The sequence below is a fragment of the Giraffa tippelskirchi genome, chromosome 8 (genome assembly GCF_054371585.1).
Source record: "Giraffa tippelskirchi isolate mGirTip1 chromosome 8, T2T-mGirTip1v1.2.pri, whole genome shotgun sequence".
NCBI lineage: Eukaryota > Metazoa > Chordata > Mammalia > Artiodactyla > Giraffidae > Giraffa > Giraffa tippelskirchi.
The window spans coordinates 104495984-104516196 of NC_137282.1; the positions used below are offsets into that span (position 1 = coordinate 104495984).

Below are 20213 nucleotides of genomic sequence, written 5' to 3' on the forward strand. Positions count from 1 at the left end.
TGGACCTAACAGAAGCAGAAGATATTAAGAAGAGGTGGCAAGAATACACAGAAGAACTATGTATTCAAAAAAGATCTTCATGACCCAGATAATCACAATGGTGTGATCACTCACCTAGAGCCAGACATCCTGGAATGTGAAGTCAAGTGGGCCTTATGAAGCATCACTACGAACAAAGCTAGTGGAGGTGATGGAATTCCAGTTGAGCTATTTCAAATCCTGAAAGATGATGCTATGAAAGTGCTGCACTCAATATGCCAGCTGGAGAAGGCAATGGTAACCCACTCCAGTACTTTTGCCTGGAGAATCCTATGAACAGAAGAGCCTGGTGGGCTGCAGTCCATGGGGTCGCGAAGAGTCGGACATGACTGAGCGACTTCACTTTCACTTTTCCCTTTCATGCATTGGAGAAGAAAATGGCAACCCACTCCAGTGTTCTTGCCTGGAGAATCCCAGGGACAGCGGAGTTTGGTAGGCTGCCGTCTGTGGGGTCGCACAGAGTCAGACACGACTGAAGCGACTTAGCAGCAGCAGCAGCAATATGCCAGCAAATTTGGAAAACTCAGCAGTGGCCACAGGACTGGAAAAGGTCAGTTTTCATTCCAATCCCAAAGAAAGGTAATGCCAAAGAATGCTCAAACTACCACACAATTGCACTCATCTCACACGCTAGTAAAGTAATGCTTAAGATTCTCCAAGCCAGGCTTCAGCAGTACGTGAACCATGAACTTCCAGATGTTCAAGCTGGTTTTAGAAAAGGCAGAGGAACCAGAGATTATGCTGGATCATCGAAAAAGCAAGAGAGTTCCAGAAAAACATCTATTTCTGCTTTATTGACTATGCCAAAGCCTTTGACTGTGTGGTTCACAATAAACTGTGGAAAATTCTGAAAGAGATGGGCATACCAGACCACCTGACCTGCCTCTTGAGAAACCTGTATGCAGGTCAGGAAGCAACAGTTAGAACTGGACATGGAACAACAGACTGGTTCCAAATAGGAAAAGAAGTGCGTCAAGGCTGTATATTGTCACCCTGCTTATTTAACTTATATGCAGAGTACATCATGAGAAACACTGGGCTGGAGGAAGCACAAGCTGGAATCAAGATTGCCGGGAGAAATATCAATAACCTCAGATATGCAGATGACACCACCCTTTCGGCAGAAAGTGAAGAAGAACTAAAGAGCCTCTTGATGAAAGTGAAAGAGGAGAGTGAAAAAGTTGGCTTAAAGCTCAACATTCAGAAAACTAAGATCATGGCATCTGGTCCCATCACTTCATGGCAAATAGATGGGCAAACAGTGGAAACAGTGTCAGACTTTATTTTTCTGGGCTCCAAAATCACTGCAGATGGTGATTGCAGCCATGAAATTAAAAGACGCTTACTCCTTGGAAGGAAAGTTATGACCAACCTAGACAGCATATTTAAAAGCAGAGACATTACTTTGCCACCAAAGGTCCATCTAGTCAAGGCTATGGTTTTTCCAGTGGTTATGTATGGATGTGAGAGTTGGACTATAAAGAAAGCTGAGTGCCGAAGAATTGATGCTTTTGAATTGTGGTGTTGGAGAAGACTCTTGAGAGTCCCTTGAACTGCAAGGAGATCCAACCAGTCCATCCTAAAGGAGATAAGTCCTGAGTGTTCATTGGAAGGACTGATGTTGAAGCTGAAACTCCAATACTTCGGCCAACTGATGCAAAGAGCTGACTCGTTTGAAAAAACCCTGATGCTGGGAAAGATTGAGGGCAGGAGGAGAAGAGGACGACAGAGGATGAGATGGTTGGGTGGCATCATCAACTCGATGAACATGGGTTTGGATGGACTCTGGGATTTGGCGATGGACAGGGAGTCCCGGCGTGCTGCGGTTCGTGGGCTCACAAACAGTCGGATACGACTGAGGACTAAACTGATCCTTGTTATTTTCCTTTCTAATATAGTCTGTCAAGTGTTGGATCCCTGGGTTGGGAAGATCCCCTGGAGAAGGTGAAGGCCACCCACTCCGGTATTCTGGCCTGGAGAATTCCGTGGACTGCATAGTCCATGGGGTCGCAAAGAATCAGACACAACTGAGCGACTTTGACTTTCACAAAAGTAAATGACATTTGAATTCCCCCTAGAAGAAGGACCAGACCAGCAGGATAATTGGAACATTGCATGGGTCAACACAAAGCCACATGGACCATGTCCTCTGATTATGTCTCTGCCTATCTCAATTAGGACATGAGGGAATCAAGAAAAGTAATGGGTGTTAGGTTAATAACTATGGGTAACTTAAAGAGAATGGCTGAATTGCCAGAGTGATTGGTGTGATTGCTGATATGTATTTAACAGCATTGACGCTGGAGTTACCTTGGATGAGTGATCTTAGATAAGTGATTTGACTTCACTGTGCCTCAGTTTCGTTTCTAAAGATGAAGATAATAGAATTTCTGTCACAGTGTTATTCAAAGATTAAATGAGTTTGTATGTGTAAAGCAGTGCCTGCTGTGTAAATGTTTGACATTGTTGTTTTTATTGATGGTAGTGGCCAAACAGCAACTAGAGGCTTATTTATTAACTCTATGATGTAGCAAGCTAGCCATTTAATACTTGTGCTCCAGGTTGTCAGCCTTAAGTTGTAGATACACTAGAAAGCAGTATCATTTTGAAGCTTCTCCAATAATCCATTTATAATGTAACATTCACTATATCTGCAATGATTACTTCTGACTTAATATCACTGAGCTTTGTTCTGAATTCAAGAATTTGAACCAGCTGATTTTTTAGGCCCCTTCCAACTGTGAATTTATGAATCTTCATTTACTGGTCAAATATATTTTGTGCTCTAGTTTCTTCTTATGTGTGTGTATGTGTGGTCACTCAGTCCTGTCTGACTCTCTGTGGTCCCAAGGATAGCCCACCAAGCTCCTCTGTCCATGGAATTTTCCAAGCAAGAATACTGAAGCCAGTTGCCATTTCCTTCTCCAGGGAATCTTCCCCACCCAAGGATTATAGCCACATTTCTTGCATCTCGCACATTGGCAGGCAGATTGTTTACCATTGTGCCACCTGGGAAGTCCCTCTAGTCTCTTCTTATGTGTGCTTTAATTTTCTCTTGGCGTTTACTCCGTTTATTATCCCTTTTAATCTGCTTGTCAGCTTGTGTGGGTTTTTTAATGTTATCATGTTTTTCAAATCACATGTCTAAGTTTAGAATAGCAACTAGAGCTGTTTTTAATTTTTTTTTTTTTACTTTTTAGTGTGTAAATTTTCCGTCGTAACTAAAAGTCATGAAATTAGGATAGCTTTAAAATTGTCAGCTCATTGTATATAGAATCTAAATAGAAAAATGGTAGTGAGGAACCCATCTGCAGGGCAGGAATACAGACACAGACATAGAGAACATACTTGTGGACACAGTGGGGGAAGAAGAGAGGCGGATAAATTGAGAGTGGCTTTGAAATATATATACTACCATGTGTAAAATAGATAGGTACTGGGAAGCTGCTGTATAACACAGGGAACTCAGCTTGGTGTTCTGGGATGACCTGAAGGGGTGGGATAGGGGTGGGAGGGAGGTCTAAGAGGGAGGGGATATATGTACACTTATAGCTGATTCATGTTGTACAGCAGAAACCAACACAACATTGTAAAGCAATTATCCTCCAATTAAAAAAAATTTTTTAATTGTCAGCTCATGGCCAAACTCTTTTCATGTACCTCTTCATCCTCCAATTATTTTGAAACATATGCCCAATATTACTTCAATCATAAGTATTTCATATAGCTCTAAGATCAATTTTTTTCAAAAATATGTAATCACAATACCATTGTCACATGTGAAAATAATTAACATTCATTTGCGGTTGAACCAGTCTTTAAAAAGAAAAGCAAACTAGTTATTACCCAGGCCTAGGAAGAGGATTTAGACATCATTGTTCTCTCAAAACTGACGCATAGATGACCCCAAAAAAGGACTAAGTATTAAGTAATGTTCTGAGGAGAGAAATCTCTCTCCTGAGTAATTTATTAAGGATTTCAGTTCTGAAAAGTATGCCCCAAACACCAATAAAATGTGCCAAAAGCAATTTATTCATCCTCCTAGAGAAAAATAAAAATGGAATGTCTTTTTGAGTTGTGGTTTTCCATGTATGTGGTAGACCCTTTACTAATGAATTATTGAGGAAGTCTTGATTTCATTTGTGACACAGTGCCCTATTCTAGATGCCTCACAGTCTCAGGTGGCTTTTCTTAAGCCAGTTAAAAGATTTAAGAGAAGTCTTTGCATGTCCATTTATAATAATGTTATTTAAAATTTATAATTAGGAGACCACTGTCCTATACACGAAACTAGAAGGAAGTCAATTTGACTATTATTCTGTTCTTTTTCTTATTTTTCAGAATCTGCTACTTTTCTATTTCATCCTATATAACTTAGTGATAGGAACCTTTTCTTAAAGTTCTGTTTATTAAAAGTAGAAATATTACAAACATCTCTAGTATCACAGTGCTCCATAAGACCTTAAGCTGTTTCTTTCAAACAGTTTTTTATTTTTATTCCTGTTTCTTGGAAAAGATGACTTTGAAGAGTCCTTTTTTCCTTTATTTGCAATGACATTTGGAAACAAGAATTTACTTCCATTACATTCCAAAATCTGAAGTAAAATTACCTTTCTTAATTTTTTTTTTAAATGGGTCCCTAACATTTTAAGAAAGAGTTGGAGGTGAATCCTTCGTCCCCAGGGGAGCCTTCATATAATATAATTGGGTCTACTCTTAAGCCTTGTTGATAGAGGAAATTGTACACACTAAGATTATGGTACTATTTCCAAATAGTATGTTTTCACCGTGTAAGACAGAGATTGAACCATTATTGTTTCCCTGGTCCCTTTAGTCATCAGATTTAAGTGCTATGTTTGTGAATATAAAAATGGAATGGCATAGTGAGAGAAAATGGATAATGCTTCTGACTTTATCAGCTACTAGAAGTACTCACAATAAAGACCACTGGAATATCTCCCATGTTTAGGATCATTCTGCTCCGTACTCAGTATGTTAGTAGCTGAGTTCATGGTGTACCTTTTTGTCAATGGCTGTTTATGGGAAGTGTACTGTTACCTTTTCGAGAGTACTTTGAAAGTTCAAACTTTTCATATGGTTTCTTTCTAGAGCTGCTTAACATTTTCTGCCCAATCTAAAAATTACTTTCCTATGCCAGCAGGTGGAAGCAAGAGCAGTTGAATTGTAAGACTGCTTTCTAAGTGTACTGGCATGTCCTGTAGATAATCTGTCCATGACTCAAAGTATCTTTATGATATATCCCTTATTTTAATCACTTTTCTTCAGCAACTTTATTATCCTAGCACTTTCTCTTGATTGCTCTATCACCATATTTACTTAGTGTATGGGGCTGAATTTAATAATCATTCTAAGGCAGGCTAATTTAGATTTTTTATTGCTTTCTTATACTTGATTTAACGGTTGCAACATATATGCTATGTGCCGATAGATTCTTTCGTATTTGCCAAGAAGTAAAAAGATAACTAAGATACAGTCTTCACTCTCAAAGAGCTTACTTTCTAGTGGAATGAGAAGGAGGATGTTTTCTTCATTCTTGGCCTGGCCTGGGAAGAACAGGTCACTTAGCCATCCTAGTGGATCTCCAACTAACCTATGATTCAGTATTCACACAGATTTTAATTCATGCAAGAAATATTTACCAGGTACTAGGTACTATTAAGGAGCTTAATTTATAAACTTGTGCTTTTCTCCTAACAGAACTTAAAAAAAAAGAAAAAAGACCAAAACACTCTTCAGGAGAAGTATCATTTATTTTTAAATTTTTCAATTCAAATTATATAGATGCAGTTGACATGTAGACCCTAAAACATTAAACTTAAGGATTTAGAAGTTATAAGTAACTAACGTGAGTAACATTTCCTAGAATATACTTAGAAGACCTTTCACAAATACTAATCAAAATAAAGCAAAAGTAAGCTATTCTAGAAGTTTCCCCAGAGGCTCAGTGGTAAAGAATCCACTGGCAATGCAGGAGACACTGGTTCGATCCATGGAACGGGAAGATCCCCTGGAGGAAGATATGGCAGCCCACTCCAGTACTCTTGCCTGGAAAATCCCATGGACAGAGGAGCCTGTCAAGCTACAGTCCATGGGATCGCAAAGAGTCAGACACGACTGAAGTAACTGAGCACAAGCTATTCTATGGAAATTCTGTTAGCTGTTTACTGACAGCTAATAATAATAATAATAAAGTATTTTATACAAAGAATATAAAAGAAAGAGGAAAACCAAGTTCTACGGTTGTGTGTGTGCACGCTTAGAAATGTAAGAATCTCCCCAAGGTAGAATTACTTGTTCTGTCTTAGAAATTCCCCGTCACTTTATTCGTATAAAATTTGCTGCCTGATGTTCCCACCTATCTCTGTGTCTCTTCTTCACAAGTCTATAAGCTGAAAGGCAGGAACTGTGATCTTATTCATCTTCATACTCTCAGTATTTACTAAAGAAATGAGCAAATCAACTAATTTACTTCATGGGAAAGCCCTTTGTAACGAGCCCTTTTGGGAGTGGGAGATATAATCTGCAATGGAGGCATAATCACAGAGGATGGTAACAAATCAGTATCTTTACTTGAGAAATCACCAGGGAATAAAGAACTAGCATTCATTGCATAGGATGCCTCAACTGAACCTTGTCCACAAGAAATGTATATTATTGGTTTGCCTGAGTACCTCAAGAAAGCATTTGGAACTTGCTAGGCATACACTTCATCAAGTAGTATACTTGCTTACCTAAGAATAATCAAAGGACTCTGGAAAAAGTGGGCCTGAGTGAAAAGAGTCGCCATCAGCTTGTCTCAGTTTGAGTTGTTTTACTCTTTTTATGCCTTCAAACTGTGGTGTTGGAGGACTCCTGAAACTACCGTAGACAGCAAGGAGATCAAACCAGTCAGTCTTAAGGGTGGTCAACCCCGAATATCCACTGGAAGGACTGATGCTGAAGGTGAAGCTCCAGTATTTTTGTCATCTGATGCAAACAGACAATTCATTGGAAAAGTCCCTGATGCTGGGAAAGGTTGAAAGCAGAAGGAGAAGAGGGCATCAGAGGATGAGAAGGCTGGATGGTATCACCAATGCAATGAACTTGAACTTGGGCAAACTCTGGGAGATGGTGAGGGACAGGGAGACCCGGCATGCTGCAGTCCATGGGGTCACAAAGAGTCTGATGTGACTGGGCAACAGAACAACAACAACAACTCTTTAGACATAGGTAACTAAAAGGTGCTCATGCCTGCTTGGTCTGTTTCTCAGAGCTGGGTGAAAGCTGAAGTGGGGCACCCTTCCACAGTCGCGGCAGCAACCTCAGAGAGTGGTACAGAGAGATCAGACAAGTGCTGTCAGTGTATATGCTTTAGCTACCTACCTTCTTCTCTCCTCATTACAATCAGGGTGGAAAATCAGGGAGATGCAGATGGTGACAAATCTGATGTGTTGGTTTTTTTTTTCTAAGATTCAGGTGCAACATGAATATAGTACAGTAGTTAAGAATATGGGCTTTGTAATTAGGGTTTAAATTCCAGCTCCATACCAGCTGTGTGACCTTGAGCACACTATTTCTTTCTGCCCAGGAAAATTGTATTAATAATGCCTACCTCTTGGCTGGTTGGGAGGATTAAATAAGAAAATGCATGTAAGCTCTTGGTATAGAGCCTGGCATATTAATAGACTTTCAATAAATATTATGAGTGATGATGATACTCATCATTCACATGTGTGACCAGTTTCTAGCTTAGGAGCATAGGTAAACAGTGGTAAACTGGGACTGAGAATTCAGAAGAAAGATCAAGTTTTGAACGTGTTGCATTTGAGATATCTATGGGGCTGGATGGACTCATGGGAAACACCCAACTTTTTTGAATGGTTACAGGAAGAGAAGCCAGCAAAGGAGACTAAGAAGAAATGGTCAGAAAAGTTGAAGGACTAGGAAAGCAGAAAAGCGACATTGCCAGAGCGCTTTTGGCAGAAGAATCAGTGATAAACAAGGCAGTGTAGTCAGTACGTGAGAAAATTAAAGGACTCAAAAGCTGAAGACCATGGGTTAGGGGACACATCTTTCTTTAAAATTCAGAGAAAGAAGGTGGGAATAAGTAGAGATATAAGTACCATTTTTTGTGTTTTAATTATATTTTCTGTAAACTTAAAAACCAAGCCAGAATGGTCTTTCTGGACATTAATTCCACCAAAAAACATCAAAAGAAACAATCTTGGCCAAGAATGTGATTCTCTGTTTGCTGTTGAAGTTGACTTATTCGAAGGCATTTAATTCTAGAACATTCTGTTCATAAAACAGTTTGATCCTAAGTCAAATTAAAAGGTCTGCAAATGAAAAAGCTGGTGTCTGGAACACTAGTGGCTCAAATACCAGATGCTTAACTTTGTGAGGGGCTTCTTGTTGTTCTTGTTGTTCAGTCTCTTAAGTCATGTCTGACTCTTTCCAACCCCATAGACTGTAGCACACCAGGCTTCCCTGTCCTTCACCATCTCCCAGAGTTTGTTCAGACTCATGTCCATTGAGTCGGTGATGCTGTCCAACCATCTCAACCTCTGCTGCCCCCTTCTCGTTTTGTCTTCAATCTTTCCCATCATCAGGGTCTTTTCCAATGAGTCAGCTCTTTGCATCAGGGGGCCAAAGTATTGGAGCTTCAGCATCAGTCCTTCCAATGAATATTCAGGGTTGATTTCTTTGAGGATTGACTTGTTTGATCTTCTTGCTGTCCAAGGGACTCTGAAGAGTTTTCACCAGCACCACAATTTGAAAGCATCAATTCTTGAGCACTCAGCCTTCTTTATGGTCCAACGCTCACATCCATTCGTGACTACTGGAAAAACCATAACTTTGGCTATATAGACCTTTGTTGGCAGAGTGATGTGTCTGCTTTATAATATGCTCTCTAGGTTTGTCATAGCTTTCATTCCAAAGAGCAAGGGTCTCTCATGGCTGCAGTCATTGTCCATAGTGATTTTGGAGCCCAACAAAATAAAATCTGTCACTGCTTCCACTTTTTCCCCTTCTATGAAGTGATGGACCAGATGCCATGATCTTAGTTTGTTGAATGTTGAGTTTCAAGCCAGCTTTTTTACTCTCCTCTTTCACCCTCATCAAGAGGCTCTTTAGTTTGTCTTCACTTTCTGCCATTAGAATGGTATCATCTACATATATGAGGTTGTTGATGTTTCTCCTGGCAATCCTGATGTAAGAATGCAAACTGGGAGGCTCAATAACTAACTAGTGAATACTACTCCTGAATCTGATTCCCCAGTGGCAACAGTTCATTCAGGAGAAAAATTATTAGCAGTATTCAGGATACTTGAGTATCCAATATTTGCCATTCTGTCTAGTCTGCGTGAGTATGTACACACTAAGTTGCTTCAATCGTGTTCAACACTTAGCGACCCCATGAAACTGTAGCCTACCAGGTTCTTCTGTCCATGGGATTCTCCAGGCAAGAATACTGGAGTTGGTTGCCCTGCCCTTCTCCAGAGGATCTTCCCAATCCAGGGATCAAACCTGTGTTTCTTATGTCTCCTGCATTGGCAGGTGGTTCTTTCCCACTCACGCAACCTGGGAAGCCCTTCTATCTGGTCTGTATTCCCTAAATGCAAAAGAGAGATCTGTATAATGCTCCATGAAAGTTAAACACTCTCAGATGGAACTACTTTTATATTAAACAAGTAGATAGAAGGAAAATACTAACCAAATAACTTTAAGAGAAAAATTTGGGGTGAACTTGTCACGGTTAAAATGTACATGTACCACAACTATGATAGATTTGGGTCTACAGATATCACTAAAACCCAGTCTCTGCTCAGAGTCTCTGGACGACAGAGCTGGGTGTGGAGGTGAATAGTCTTCAGTGTGATGAGTGCTTTTGTTCACTGCTGCTGCTGCTAAGTCGCTTCAGTCGTGTCCGACTCTGTGCGACCCCATAGACAGCAGCCTACCAGGCTCCCCCGTCCCTGGGATTCTCCAGGCAAGAACACTGGAGTGGGTTGCCATTTCCGTTCACTGGACATGTAGAATAGATTAAGAGCACAGAGAAAGAATTTCTAAAACAGCTGGAGGTGGTCAAAGAAGTCTTCCTGGAGAAGATGAAGTCTGAACTGAGATCTGAAAGATAAATGAGACATGGAAGAGGCGGTGTTCCTCAGGTAAGGAAGAAGAAAGGTGTTCCAGGCAGAGGGAGAACACTGCAGAGGCCTGAAGAGAGCCTAACGATTGTAGGAGATGTGAAAGTAGTTACTTATGCCTAGAGCAGAGATTTGAGGGCAAAAAGATGGTTGAGAAAGCCATGAAAGGGGGACAGATCCAGGGGGCCTTGTACATTAAGCAGCTTGATCCTGAAGCCTATGAAGTCAGAACTTGATCCTGAACCATGCCACTGAAGGAGCACCATGATCAAACTTACCTTTTACGAAGATTATCTGTAGACAGTCTGGGAAGTAGATCAGAAGACATCTGTAGAGTCTGAGGTTTTGGACATGGGTAACTGAATGCGCACTGGTGATCTTCAATGAGCATACCCCTTTTACAGTTAGGAGTACCAGAGGAAGACAAGTTTGGTTCTGGGACCTAAGAAAGATTGGTCTCTTTAATTTTAGACATACTGGATTCGAGGTGACCATTGACATCCAGGTGGAGTTATCCAGCAGGTATTAGATATATGGGTCTAAGGTCTTCTCCGGTGGCTCAGTGGTAAAGAACCCTCCTGTCAATGCAGAAGACCTGGGTTCAATCCCTGGGTCAAGAAGATCCCCTGGAGAAGGAAATGACAACCTACTCCAGTATTCTTGCCTGGAGAATTCCATGGACAGAGGAGACTGGTGGGCTACAGTCCATGGGATCACAAAGAGTTGGACACAACTGAGTGAGTAACACATACACAAACAATCTTATAGGAAGTGTTTTTTATATTTTAATTATACTGTTGGTGTCTTTTGACCCTGCCTGCTTCTTGTGGAAAGAACTATAAAGTCTTTTACTGCCCTGATGCTCTTGAAAATAGTGCTTCCTCAGATGTATTTCTCAGAATGTTGTTAGGATTAAATAAGTGTTTTTAAACATTGCCTGACACATAGGAATTGAAAGTCACTCAGTTCTGTCCAACTCTTTATGACCCCATGAACTATACAGTCCATGGAATTCTCCAGGCCAGGATACTGAGTGGGTAGCCTTTCCCTTCTCCAGGGGATCTTCCCAACCCAGGGATCAAACCCGGGTCTCCCACATTGCAGGCGGTTTCTTTACCAGCTGAGCCACCAGGGAAGCCCAAATCTGCCTGCAGTGCAGGAGACCTGGGTTCAATCCCTGGGTTGGGAAGATCCCCTGGAGAAGGGAAAGGCTACCCACTCCAGTATTCTGGCCCGGAGAATTTCATGGACTATACAGTCCTCAGTGTCACAAAGAGTCAGACACGTAGAAACTACCTGGTAAGTGACTCCTCCTTTCCTCACTGTCTCTGTTCTTTCTTCCCTCCAAGGAAGACACCAAGGAACTGCTTTGTGAGTTGAAAAGAGAAAGGATACCAGTAGGAGGGTACAGGCATACCTCCCATTCCTGAAAGGAGATCACCTAGCACAGCACTGTCGCTTAGACCTTTCTGCTCTGATGGTAACAGTCTCTGTCTGTACTGTCCAGTATGGCTGCCACTTGCCCTGGTAGCCACTGAGCATTTGAAATGTGCCTAGTGCAACTAAAGAACTGAATTTTTTGTTTTGTTTACTTTAAATAACCACATGTGGCTACTGTGTTAGAAAGGATGGATGTAGGGGGATGAAGTGCACCTTGGCACGAGGCTTCAAGGTAGAAGAACGCTAGGTGCCTAAAGGAACAGGTGAGCCTTGGGGAGTTGCACGGCTGGGATTTGGCACTGATGAAATCCAAAATTAAGGAGTCCCATATGCTCTGCTGAAAGGAGCCTGGACTTGAGCTGTGGCTTCTAAGTTGTAAGGCAAGGGTGATTTAGTTAGATCAATGGCTGAAAAAGACAACTTTGTGACTAGTGGGAATCAAGATTGAAAAGGTTCTGACAAACTAACCAGAGAAGAACCAACTAAAAGAGACACAGAAATTCCAGTTGAGAGGTTGATGAAATGCAGCCCTCATAGCTCGTAGAGAAACATTAGTTCCAAAGTAAATACTGGGAATATTTGCCAAGTATCTTAAAGAATTGGGACAGATTTCAGAAAATGCCATGCAAACTGTAAACTACAACACTATAGGGAAAGGATGGGAGCATGGATTAAATATAAACTCTGGGGAAATGGGAGTTGTGACATTTTACGTAGTGGAGTTTCACACTAGTCCTGGCCCTAATAAAACACACTTTCCTGTATGGATGTTTATTTATGATAATAAAGGGAGATAGTGTTGTGATAATGTTTCAGCCGTGTCAATACCACCTCGTTTCAGACACATAAAGCATCTACTATGTGCTCAGCAATATGCTAGGGTTGTGACACCAGATAAGTACAATGGTTATTGTGCTAGAAAAGTCCTAGTCTGATTTGGCATACAACACAAGCCAATTGAACAAGTGGATGACATTTATTTCAGTGTCTAAAATGGATGCCACAGCTAAAAGGTGATACAAGCTCAGATCTATGTGAACTGATATAGTCAAAGACACCTTGTGGAAGGACGTGGAGGCCTTTATGCTTCAAAAGAAAATGAACCCAGTAAATTAGAATATTTCTTTCTTTATAATATTTATTTGTTTTTGGCTCTGTTGGGTCTTAGTTGCAGCACGCGCAATCTTTCATCACAGTGGATGGACCTTTCTCTCTGGCTGTGGCATGAGGACTAAGGTGCTCTGTGGCACGTGGGATCTTCCTGGACCAGGGATGGGACCCGTGTTCCCATTGACAGGTGGATTCTTAACCACTGGACCACCAGGGAAGTCCCAATCAGAACATTTCTGAAAGTACATTCCATAAAATATTTTGCTAAATTTTTCAGACAATTATTAACTCACAGTAACATTTGTCAAAGCAAAATTCTTTAGCCTGGTAATCTCAATCAAAATCTGTGCTGCTTGCTTTCTTTGCCTAAATATTTGGTTTTGGGACACAGGAGACTAGAGTCCCAGCAAATGCATCTTCCTGTCACTTCTACTATGGTATTTTGTATTATTTCTTGGTTAAAAATTCAGAGCTGTGTGTTGAAAGTGCTTCAAAGACAGAGGAAAAAAATGAAGGTGTGGTTGGGACTGAAATAATAGACAGCCTGGGAGTTTGTGGAGAGGGGGCAGGAAACAGCCTGGGAGTTTGTGGAGAGGGGGCGGGAAAGCTCGAGTTTAATTAGACTATAGGAATCTTGGATTTAATCTAGATTTTCATGTTCACATAACTGCATGTAATAACTCCTGTAGAGAAAGACAAGAGCACGATGTGTTGCCTGCTTTCAAATTTTGTAGCTCTCAGTTGCAAAAAGTCAATAAAAAATCCTCACTAGATCCTCAAGGGTAGAAACACAGTTGCTAGAGTGACTGCGGGTGTACTGGTTTTCCTACCCAAGTGCAGTTCTCTGGGGCTGCAGAGACACTGAGGGGAAGAGATCAGTGTACCAGCACCCAAAGCACCGGATGAGACTGAAATCGTAATAAAGGAGAAAAGAAGGGATACTCAGCAAAAAAGCGGTGGAAGAGAGAAAGCAGAAACAATGAAGGGAGAAAAATTCTCAATAGATCAAAATGTTTTAGTTAGAAGTATTAGGGAATCCTCCTGTCTCCATTCCTTTTTCTCAGTACCAAGAATTATAAATCCTGAATGGAACTACGACAGAATCCCAGACAGTGAGAAAAGAAGGTATAAGATTAAAGTTTTCATGTGTTCTGTTGACCATGAAATCATGATTTCTAACTTCTGTTCCTTTCTTCTTACCACATCTACATTTAGGAAATCATAGTACTTTAAGGTAGCTTCTTGTTAGTTGCCATAGAAACCGTACAGGGGTGATTATGGGTATAGCCATTCAGCCAAGATAGAGCTGCTGACATGTTCATCAGTTTAACCAAGTTAAGATCAGGTGTGCTGTGACCAAACACTCCATCTTTCGATAAATGTTAGGAAATAAATTAAAACCAGTGGAAGTCATCATATCAGTGAGATGTTTGACATAATTTTCTGTTAAAGCTATTTAACATTAATGAAAACATGTCCATAGTAGTTGGTTTGTACCAAGAGGAGTGGTGAAAGGAGCAGGGTATTGGGATGTAGAAATCTTCTGTTTTACTCATCATTGTCCCTCTTACTATTCCTTACCTCAGTGATCCCATGGCCAGCCTCTTCATCTGTCCTGCAACTTCCCTGGAAGTCCAACCAATCAGGGTCATGGCTTACTCCTTCCTCAAGGCCTCAGTTCTGTGTATCCATGAGGGATTGTGGGAATATTGTTTTGGAAGTTTTCAGCCAACACACTGCATCCCACCTCCTATTATTTTAGGCCACCACCAAGCCTGGGAGACCCTCCAGGCTTGGAGGGTCTTGTACTCTGACCTCTGTATGTCTTGTTTTGTTTCTCTGCTCATTTCTTGTTTTCTTTCTCTGCTCATTTCTTTATCAGGTTTCATTCCCTTTTCAGCTAGGATCCTGTTTGAGGCAAATAGGGTAAAACCACATTCAAGCTGGCTTTCAACAATAGACTTGCATAACTGGAAAGTCTAGCCCTAGGTCAGGCTTCAGAATTAGTTGATCTAAGGGATCGATGATGTCAGTAAATATTTGGTTTCCTTCCTTTATTCTTCTAATCGCAGTGTTTATTTCATCGTTTAAGTCAGGTTCCACTCATTCTCTAAGATGGATGCCAGCTGCAGTCAAGGACAGCAGCCTGCTCGGTTATACTCAGGAGGAATGAGACCCCTTTCTCTCACAGCAGTGCTGAGGGTCGGGGATGCATGGGGCCTGGGAAGAAAACGTGTATATGATCAGAGAGGGAAAGAGGTGAATAGCTGGACAAAAAGAACACATGCTTAGCTATTGGTCGTACTTGGACTCATCCTTTGTTATTTCCAGAGCCCTTGCCCCTTGGTAAACAAATTCCTCCATTTTTTCATATTCTCTGGATCCTCTTTTCTCCTCCTAACCTAAGCGAATGGATTTATTGAAATCCATTCAGCTCTGAGGAAAGTATTTCCCCATATCCCTCTTTCTTCCACACCCTATATCACAAAGTAAGGAGGAAAGGTTGATATCTTCTCTGTTCTTGATTCCCTCCTTATCCCCAGCTCTGCTCACAGGCCAGCACCTCTTCACCAGGCATAAAAATGCCTTTGAGGCTCACAGTACCCTGCTCATGATGTCCTCTCCCACCCACCTGGTTGGTCCCCCCCTGTTCTTTGACGATTTTAGTTTCTGGTTCAGTCTTCCTTTCTGCACTCAGGCCCAGCCATCAAACTGCTGACTCCAGCGTTCTTGAAGACCGTCTGTCCAGTACTGGGCTGTTGGTTCTTTGCACTCTTCAACTCATTTATATCAGCCATTCACTTCCGGGAAAATATCCTAGTTCTTGTCAGGGTTAACCCTTGGTTTCTTAAATTCAGACATCTATCGTTTTTACTATAGCCTAACTACTTCCATATTACCTGTTTCACTGATTTTGCTGAGACTACAGTCTCTCTTCCTGTCTCATACAGTTTGCTCTGCCCAGGGACATATGCCACTTCTTCCTACCTCCATTAGGACCTTGCTCCATATGTCCCCTTTCTTTTTGGCCAGCCATGCAGCATGTGGGATCTTAGTTCCCCAACCAGGGGTCAAACCCATGCTCCTTGCAGTGGAAGTACAGTCTTAACCATGGGACCGCCAGGGAAGTTCCACTGCGTATGTCATTTAATAGTGAGTGAGTGAGTGAAAGTCACTCAGTGGTGTCCAACTCTTTGCAACCCCATGGACTGTAGCCCACCAGGCTCCTCTGCCCATGGGATTCTCCAGGCAAGAATACTGGAGTGGGTCGCCGTTCCCTTCTCCAGGGGATCTTCCCAAACCAGCGATCGAAGCCAGGTGTCATTTAATAAGTAATTAAAAAAACTAGTTTCACACAGAATCATTAAAAATGATAAATTGCTCAAATAATATATTCAAACAAAACATAAATGAGTATTTTAAAATATTTTGATGTAAGAGCAAGGCCTTTTTGTTAAATGTGAATCACTTGATCAGCATTCCTCACTGTCCTCGAGTAAATTCTACCAAAAATGCATTATTTTTCATTTCCAGTTTCAGTCTCTTTAAAGTGAAGCAAGAGCACTCCAGACACACATAAGTAGTCTGAGTTAAGAAACCTGCTGAATCTTTGTAATTCTGTTTTAAATCTTCTCTAACAGCAGTTTTTTGGTTGGTTTTTTAGTAACTGTCATGTTTAAAGTATTCCCAAGGTAGTTGACCTAAACAACAGATCATTCTTTTGGCACACATTTAATCAGTTAAATACTTCAGTTACATGAAAATGAGTATAATAAGTATAAACAGTTTTGTAACAAATAAACTTGACTCTTGGTGAATATATAACTCAGCTGGTTGAAGGAGAAATGTGGAAATACATTGGAAAATATTCTGCCAGTCTTGAGTGTAACCATCAACCAGTATGTTTCACATAGGAGACATCGGTCATTAGGAGAGACGGTTAAGGGGGTCAGATGGTTAAGGCTTCTCCTATGTAATAATGTACCTCTCTGTGTCTCAGCCCCTTACACCTACACCCCTCAGGCTCCTTGTTCTCACGGCCAGCTCCATGGAGAGTTGCTGAAGTGCACCCTCTCCAGTTCTTCACCTTCTCTATACCCTCAGTCACAGTAATCTGACTTCTACCCCTGCCACCTGGCTGACACTGCTCTTGGCAGAGTCATCGGTGACATTCCTGTTGCTGAATTCAACAGAGACTTTGTGTCTTCTTGAAATTCATGCATTTCACACTGTCATTCACTCCTCCCTTTTTCAGTGTTCACTTTTCACGATTCCTTGAACCCATCCTACTTCGTTTTCTTTCCTTCTACTTCAATGATTAAACTAGAGTTAGAGTCCGGTTGGTCTGTTCTCCCTCTGCAAATTCCCTTGGGCCAGTTCAGCCACCCATGTCACTCCAATTACATTCAATAGCAGTGAATTTTGCTGACTTGCACCACAGCCGCTTCAGAGTTGGCACATCCAAAACTGAATTTCGCTGTGTCCCACCAGAGAGCCTCCTCCTTTGTCTAAGTTCCCTATTTTAGCAATGGTGCCTCTGTCCGTCCCTCTAGTTCCAAGAGAGAAGGCTAGACACCATCTCACCTCTTCCTAAAATACGTTCAGTACCAAGTCATAGTGAGTCTACTTCCTGAATATCTTCTAAGTCACTCTAGTTCCTCCTGTTTCCTGGTGAGGTATTCCATAATATTATGCTCAGTTCCCATCACAGCTTTCCTCTTGAATGAGCCTTCTTTTCTAAACATTTCAATTCATTATAATTTGAGTGATTTGTTTAAAACACATATCTTTTCTTGTCTCTCACCTGATTAAAACCCTTCAGTGGCTTTGTTGTGACCCTTAGAGTAGGTCTGAACTTTTAAATGATTCCCAAGGCTCTTTGTTCTCTAGTCTGTACTTAAGCTTTTCAGATTTTTCATTCCTTACTGCCTTTACCTTTGGATAATTTCTATACATTGTTCAGATCTTGGCTTGCTCCTTGTTCCTTTTAGAAAATCTAGAAAAGCTCCTTCTGTGATATTTCAGAGTTCTCTCCCTATTTACCATATAAAACTTATCTCAATGTATGTAGTACGATTACCTGTTAATCAGTTTGTCTTCACTATATTATAAATTATATATATTATAAATAGAAGGGTCTCAGTCAATTTGCCTTTTTATCTTTGGTGCCTGTAACAAGGAGTAGACATAGTGCATGCTTATAAGTATTTGTTGAACAAATGACATTAAATCAGTCACATAGCCTTTCTGAGCCTCAATTGCATCATCTGTTAAAGGGGAATATCGTCCTGCCTACATCATAAGGTCGTTTGGGGGTCTTGTAAGATAATAGGGATTAAATTTAGTATTGTGGTTAAGACAGTAGGTTCCGGCTCTCTGATTCTTGGTTTTTAATCCTAGCTCTCACTATATAGCCAGCTGTGTGACCTTGGGCAAGTTACTTAACTTTTCTGTGTTTTAGTGACCGCCTTGGCTAAATAAAAATAACCACAATATCTACCTCATAGGGTTATTGTGCGTTTTAACTGGAAAGCATTCAGTACAGTACGTAAACACAATAAATGTTAGCTATTATAATATTTCTATTTATAAGCTCTAAAATTACATATTATGACTATATATGCAAACATATGGCATCAATTTTTAGTTTCAGTATTTTAAGGGGTTAAAGGATTAGTATAATTTTTAATTTTTTTCCCCTTTATTTTTTAGGATAATACCATAGGTATGCCAGATTTTATTTTTTAAGTCATAAATTCAAATCAACATAGTTGATTTACATGAAATTTTGGTAATACATTTTCTAAATTGTTCAATATAAAAAGAATTTTGAAAATACTTCCTTCCTGAATATCAAAATATTGAGTTTACATACATAGTAGGTGAATAGTAGCACCAGAAAAATGTTTAAATAAGGAAGGCTACTGATTTAATTTATAAGGGACAATCACCAATATTATATCTTTGACACCTAACTTTATTTCTCTCTCTGATTTAATTACAAAAGTAATTCAGTGTTTGGAAGTCCAAATTCCATTAACTCTGTAACTAGTCAAGAAAACAAGTAAATACAAGAGCATTTAGTTTCATGAATATGAAAGAAATTTGCTCAATTTGAGTAAAAAGTTCTTTCTAATTTAAAATTTTATTAAATAATACACATTTATCTGTTGACTTTGGACCAACAAAATGCCTAATTTTTATCCTTTTTCTGATTCTTTTTAGAGTTGGTGGTTCCAGAATTTTATTCAGAATGACTTTAGGAAGAGAAGAGATATCTCCCCTTCAGGCAATGTCTTCCTATATGGCAGCTGGTAGGAATGTTTTAAGATGGGATCTTTCACCAGAGCAAATCAAAACAAGAACTGAGGAGCTCATCTCGCAGACCAAACAGGTGTACGATGCTATTGGAATGCTTGACATTAAGGAGGTAACTTACGAGAACTGTTTGCAGGCACTGGCAGACGTAGAAGTGAAATATATAGGTGAGTAGGATGCAAAAGCATATCAATACTTCATTTTGTGGGCATCATAAACCATTTTATGCTTCCGACTCGACAATTCATTTTCCAATTTTACAAGACATTGATTTTTACCTAATAATTTGTAAGTGCTTAAATGATTAATGATTCATAATTGCTTAGAATTATATTACCTAAGTTAAAAAATTTTATTATGTTGCCTGAGGTGCTATAAAATATACACTGTTGTTACAGCTGCTTTCTGGAGAGCAATATCTATCAAAACTTTTTAAGACATGCAGGCAGATTCTTTACCAGCCGAGCCACAGAGGAAGCTCAAGAATACTGGCGTGGGTAGCCTATCCCTTCTCCAGCGGATCTTCCTGACCCAGGAATTGAACTGGGGTCTCCTGCGTTGCAGGCAGATTCTTTACCAATGAGCTATCAGGGAAGCCCTAAGAAGTGCATACCCTAGCCCAATAATTAATTCCCCATTTAGGTAAAATCTAAGAAATAATCAGATATAGGAAAAATCGTGTATAAATTTATGTATAAACAGGTACTCTATCATAGCAAAAGCTTGGAAACAACTAACTGCTAAGTGTCAACTAGTAGAATAGCTAAATAAACTATGGTACATTCACCCTCTATAACAGTATACAGGTGTTAAAATCATGTTTAGGAGCAATATTTAGTAACATTAAAAGGACAGAGAAAGAAAACAAATTTCAATAATGTCCAATGTCTTGGGTACTAAGTTTATAGTTGATTTTTAATTTGCTCTTTATACTTTTCTCTATTTTCCATATTTCCTACACTTAAAATATATTATTTTTACAATCTAATGTGTGTTCAGTTGCTCAGTCATGTCTGGCTCTCTGCAGCCCCATGGACTGCAGCCTACCAGTCTCCTCTGTCCCTGGAATTTTCCAGGCAAGAATAGTGGAAAAAATTGCCATTACCTGCTCCAGGGGATCTTCTTGACCCAGGGATCGAACTCACCTCTTGCATCTCC

At 40.3% G+C, this 20213-nt stretch overlaps 1 protein-coding gene across 3 annotated transcripts in view; it reads left to right on the forward strand.

Annotated features, from left to right (window-relative positions):
* The window catches only part of NLN (neurolysin), a 95185-nt gene that overhangs the window by 15977 nt on the left and 58995 nt on the right, over positions 1–20213 (forward strand). For all 3 annotated transcript variants that reach the window (XM_081518237.1, XM_081518238.1, XM_081518239.1), the window contains one exon: positions 18963–19222. In XM_081518237.1, the coding sequence (XP_081374363.1) occupies positions 18963–19222 (260 nt within the window). The remainder of the gene's footprint in view (positions 1–18962; positions 19223–20213) is intronic.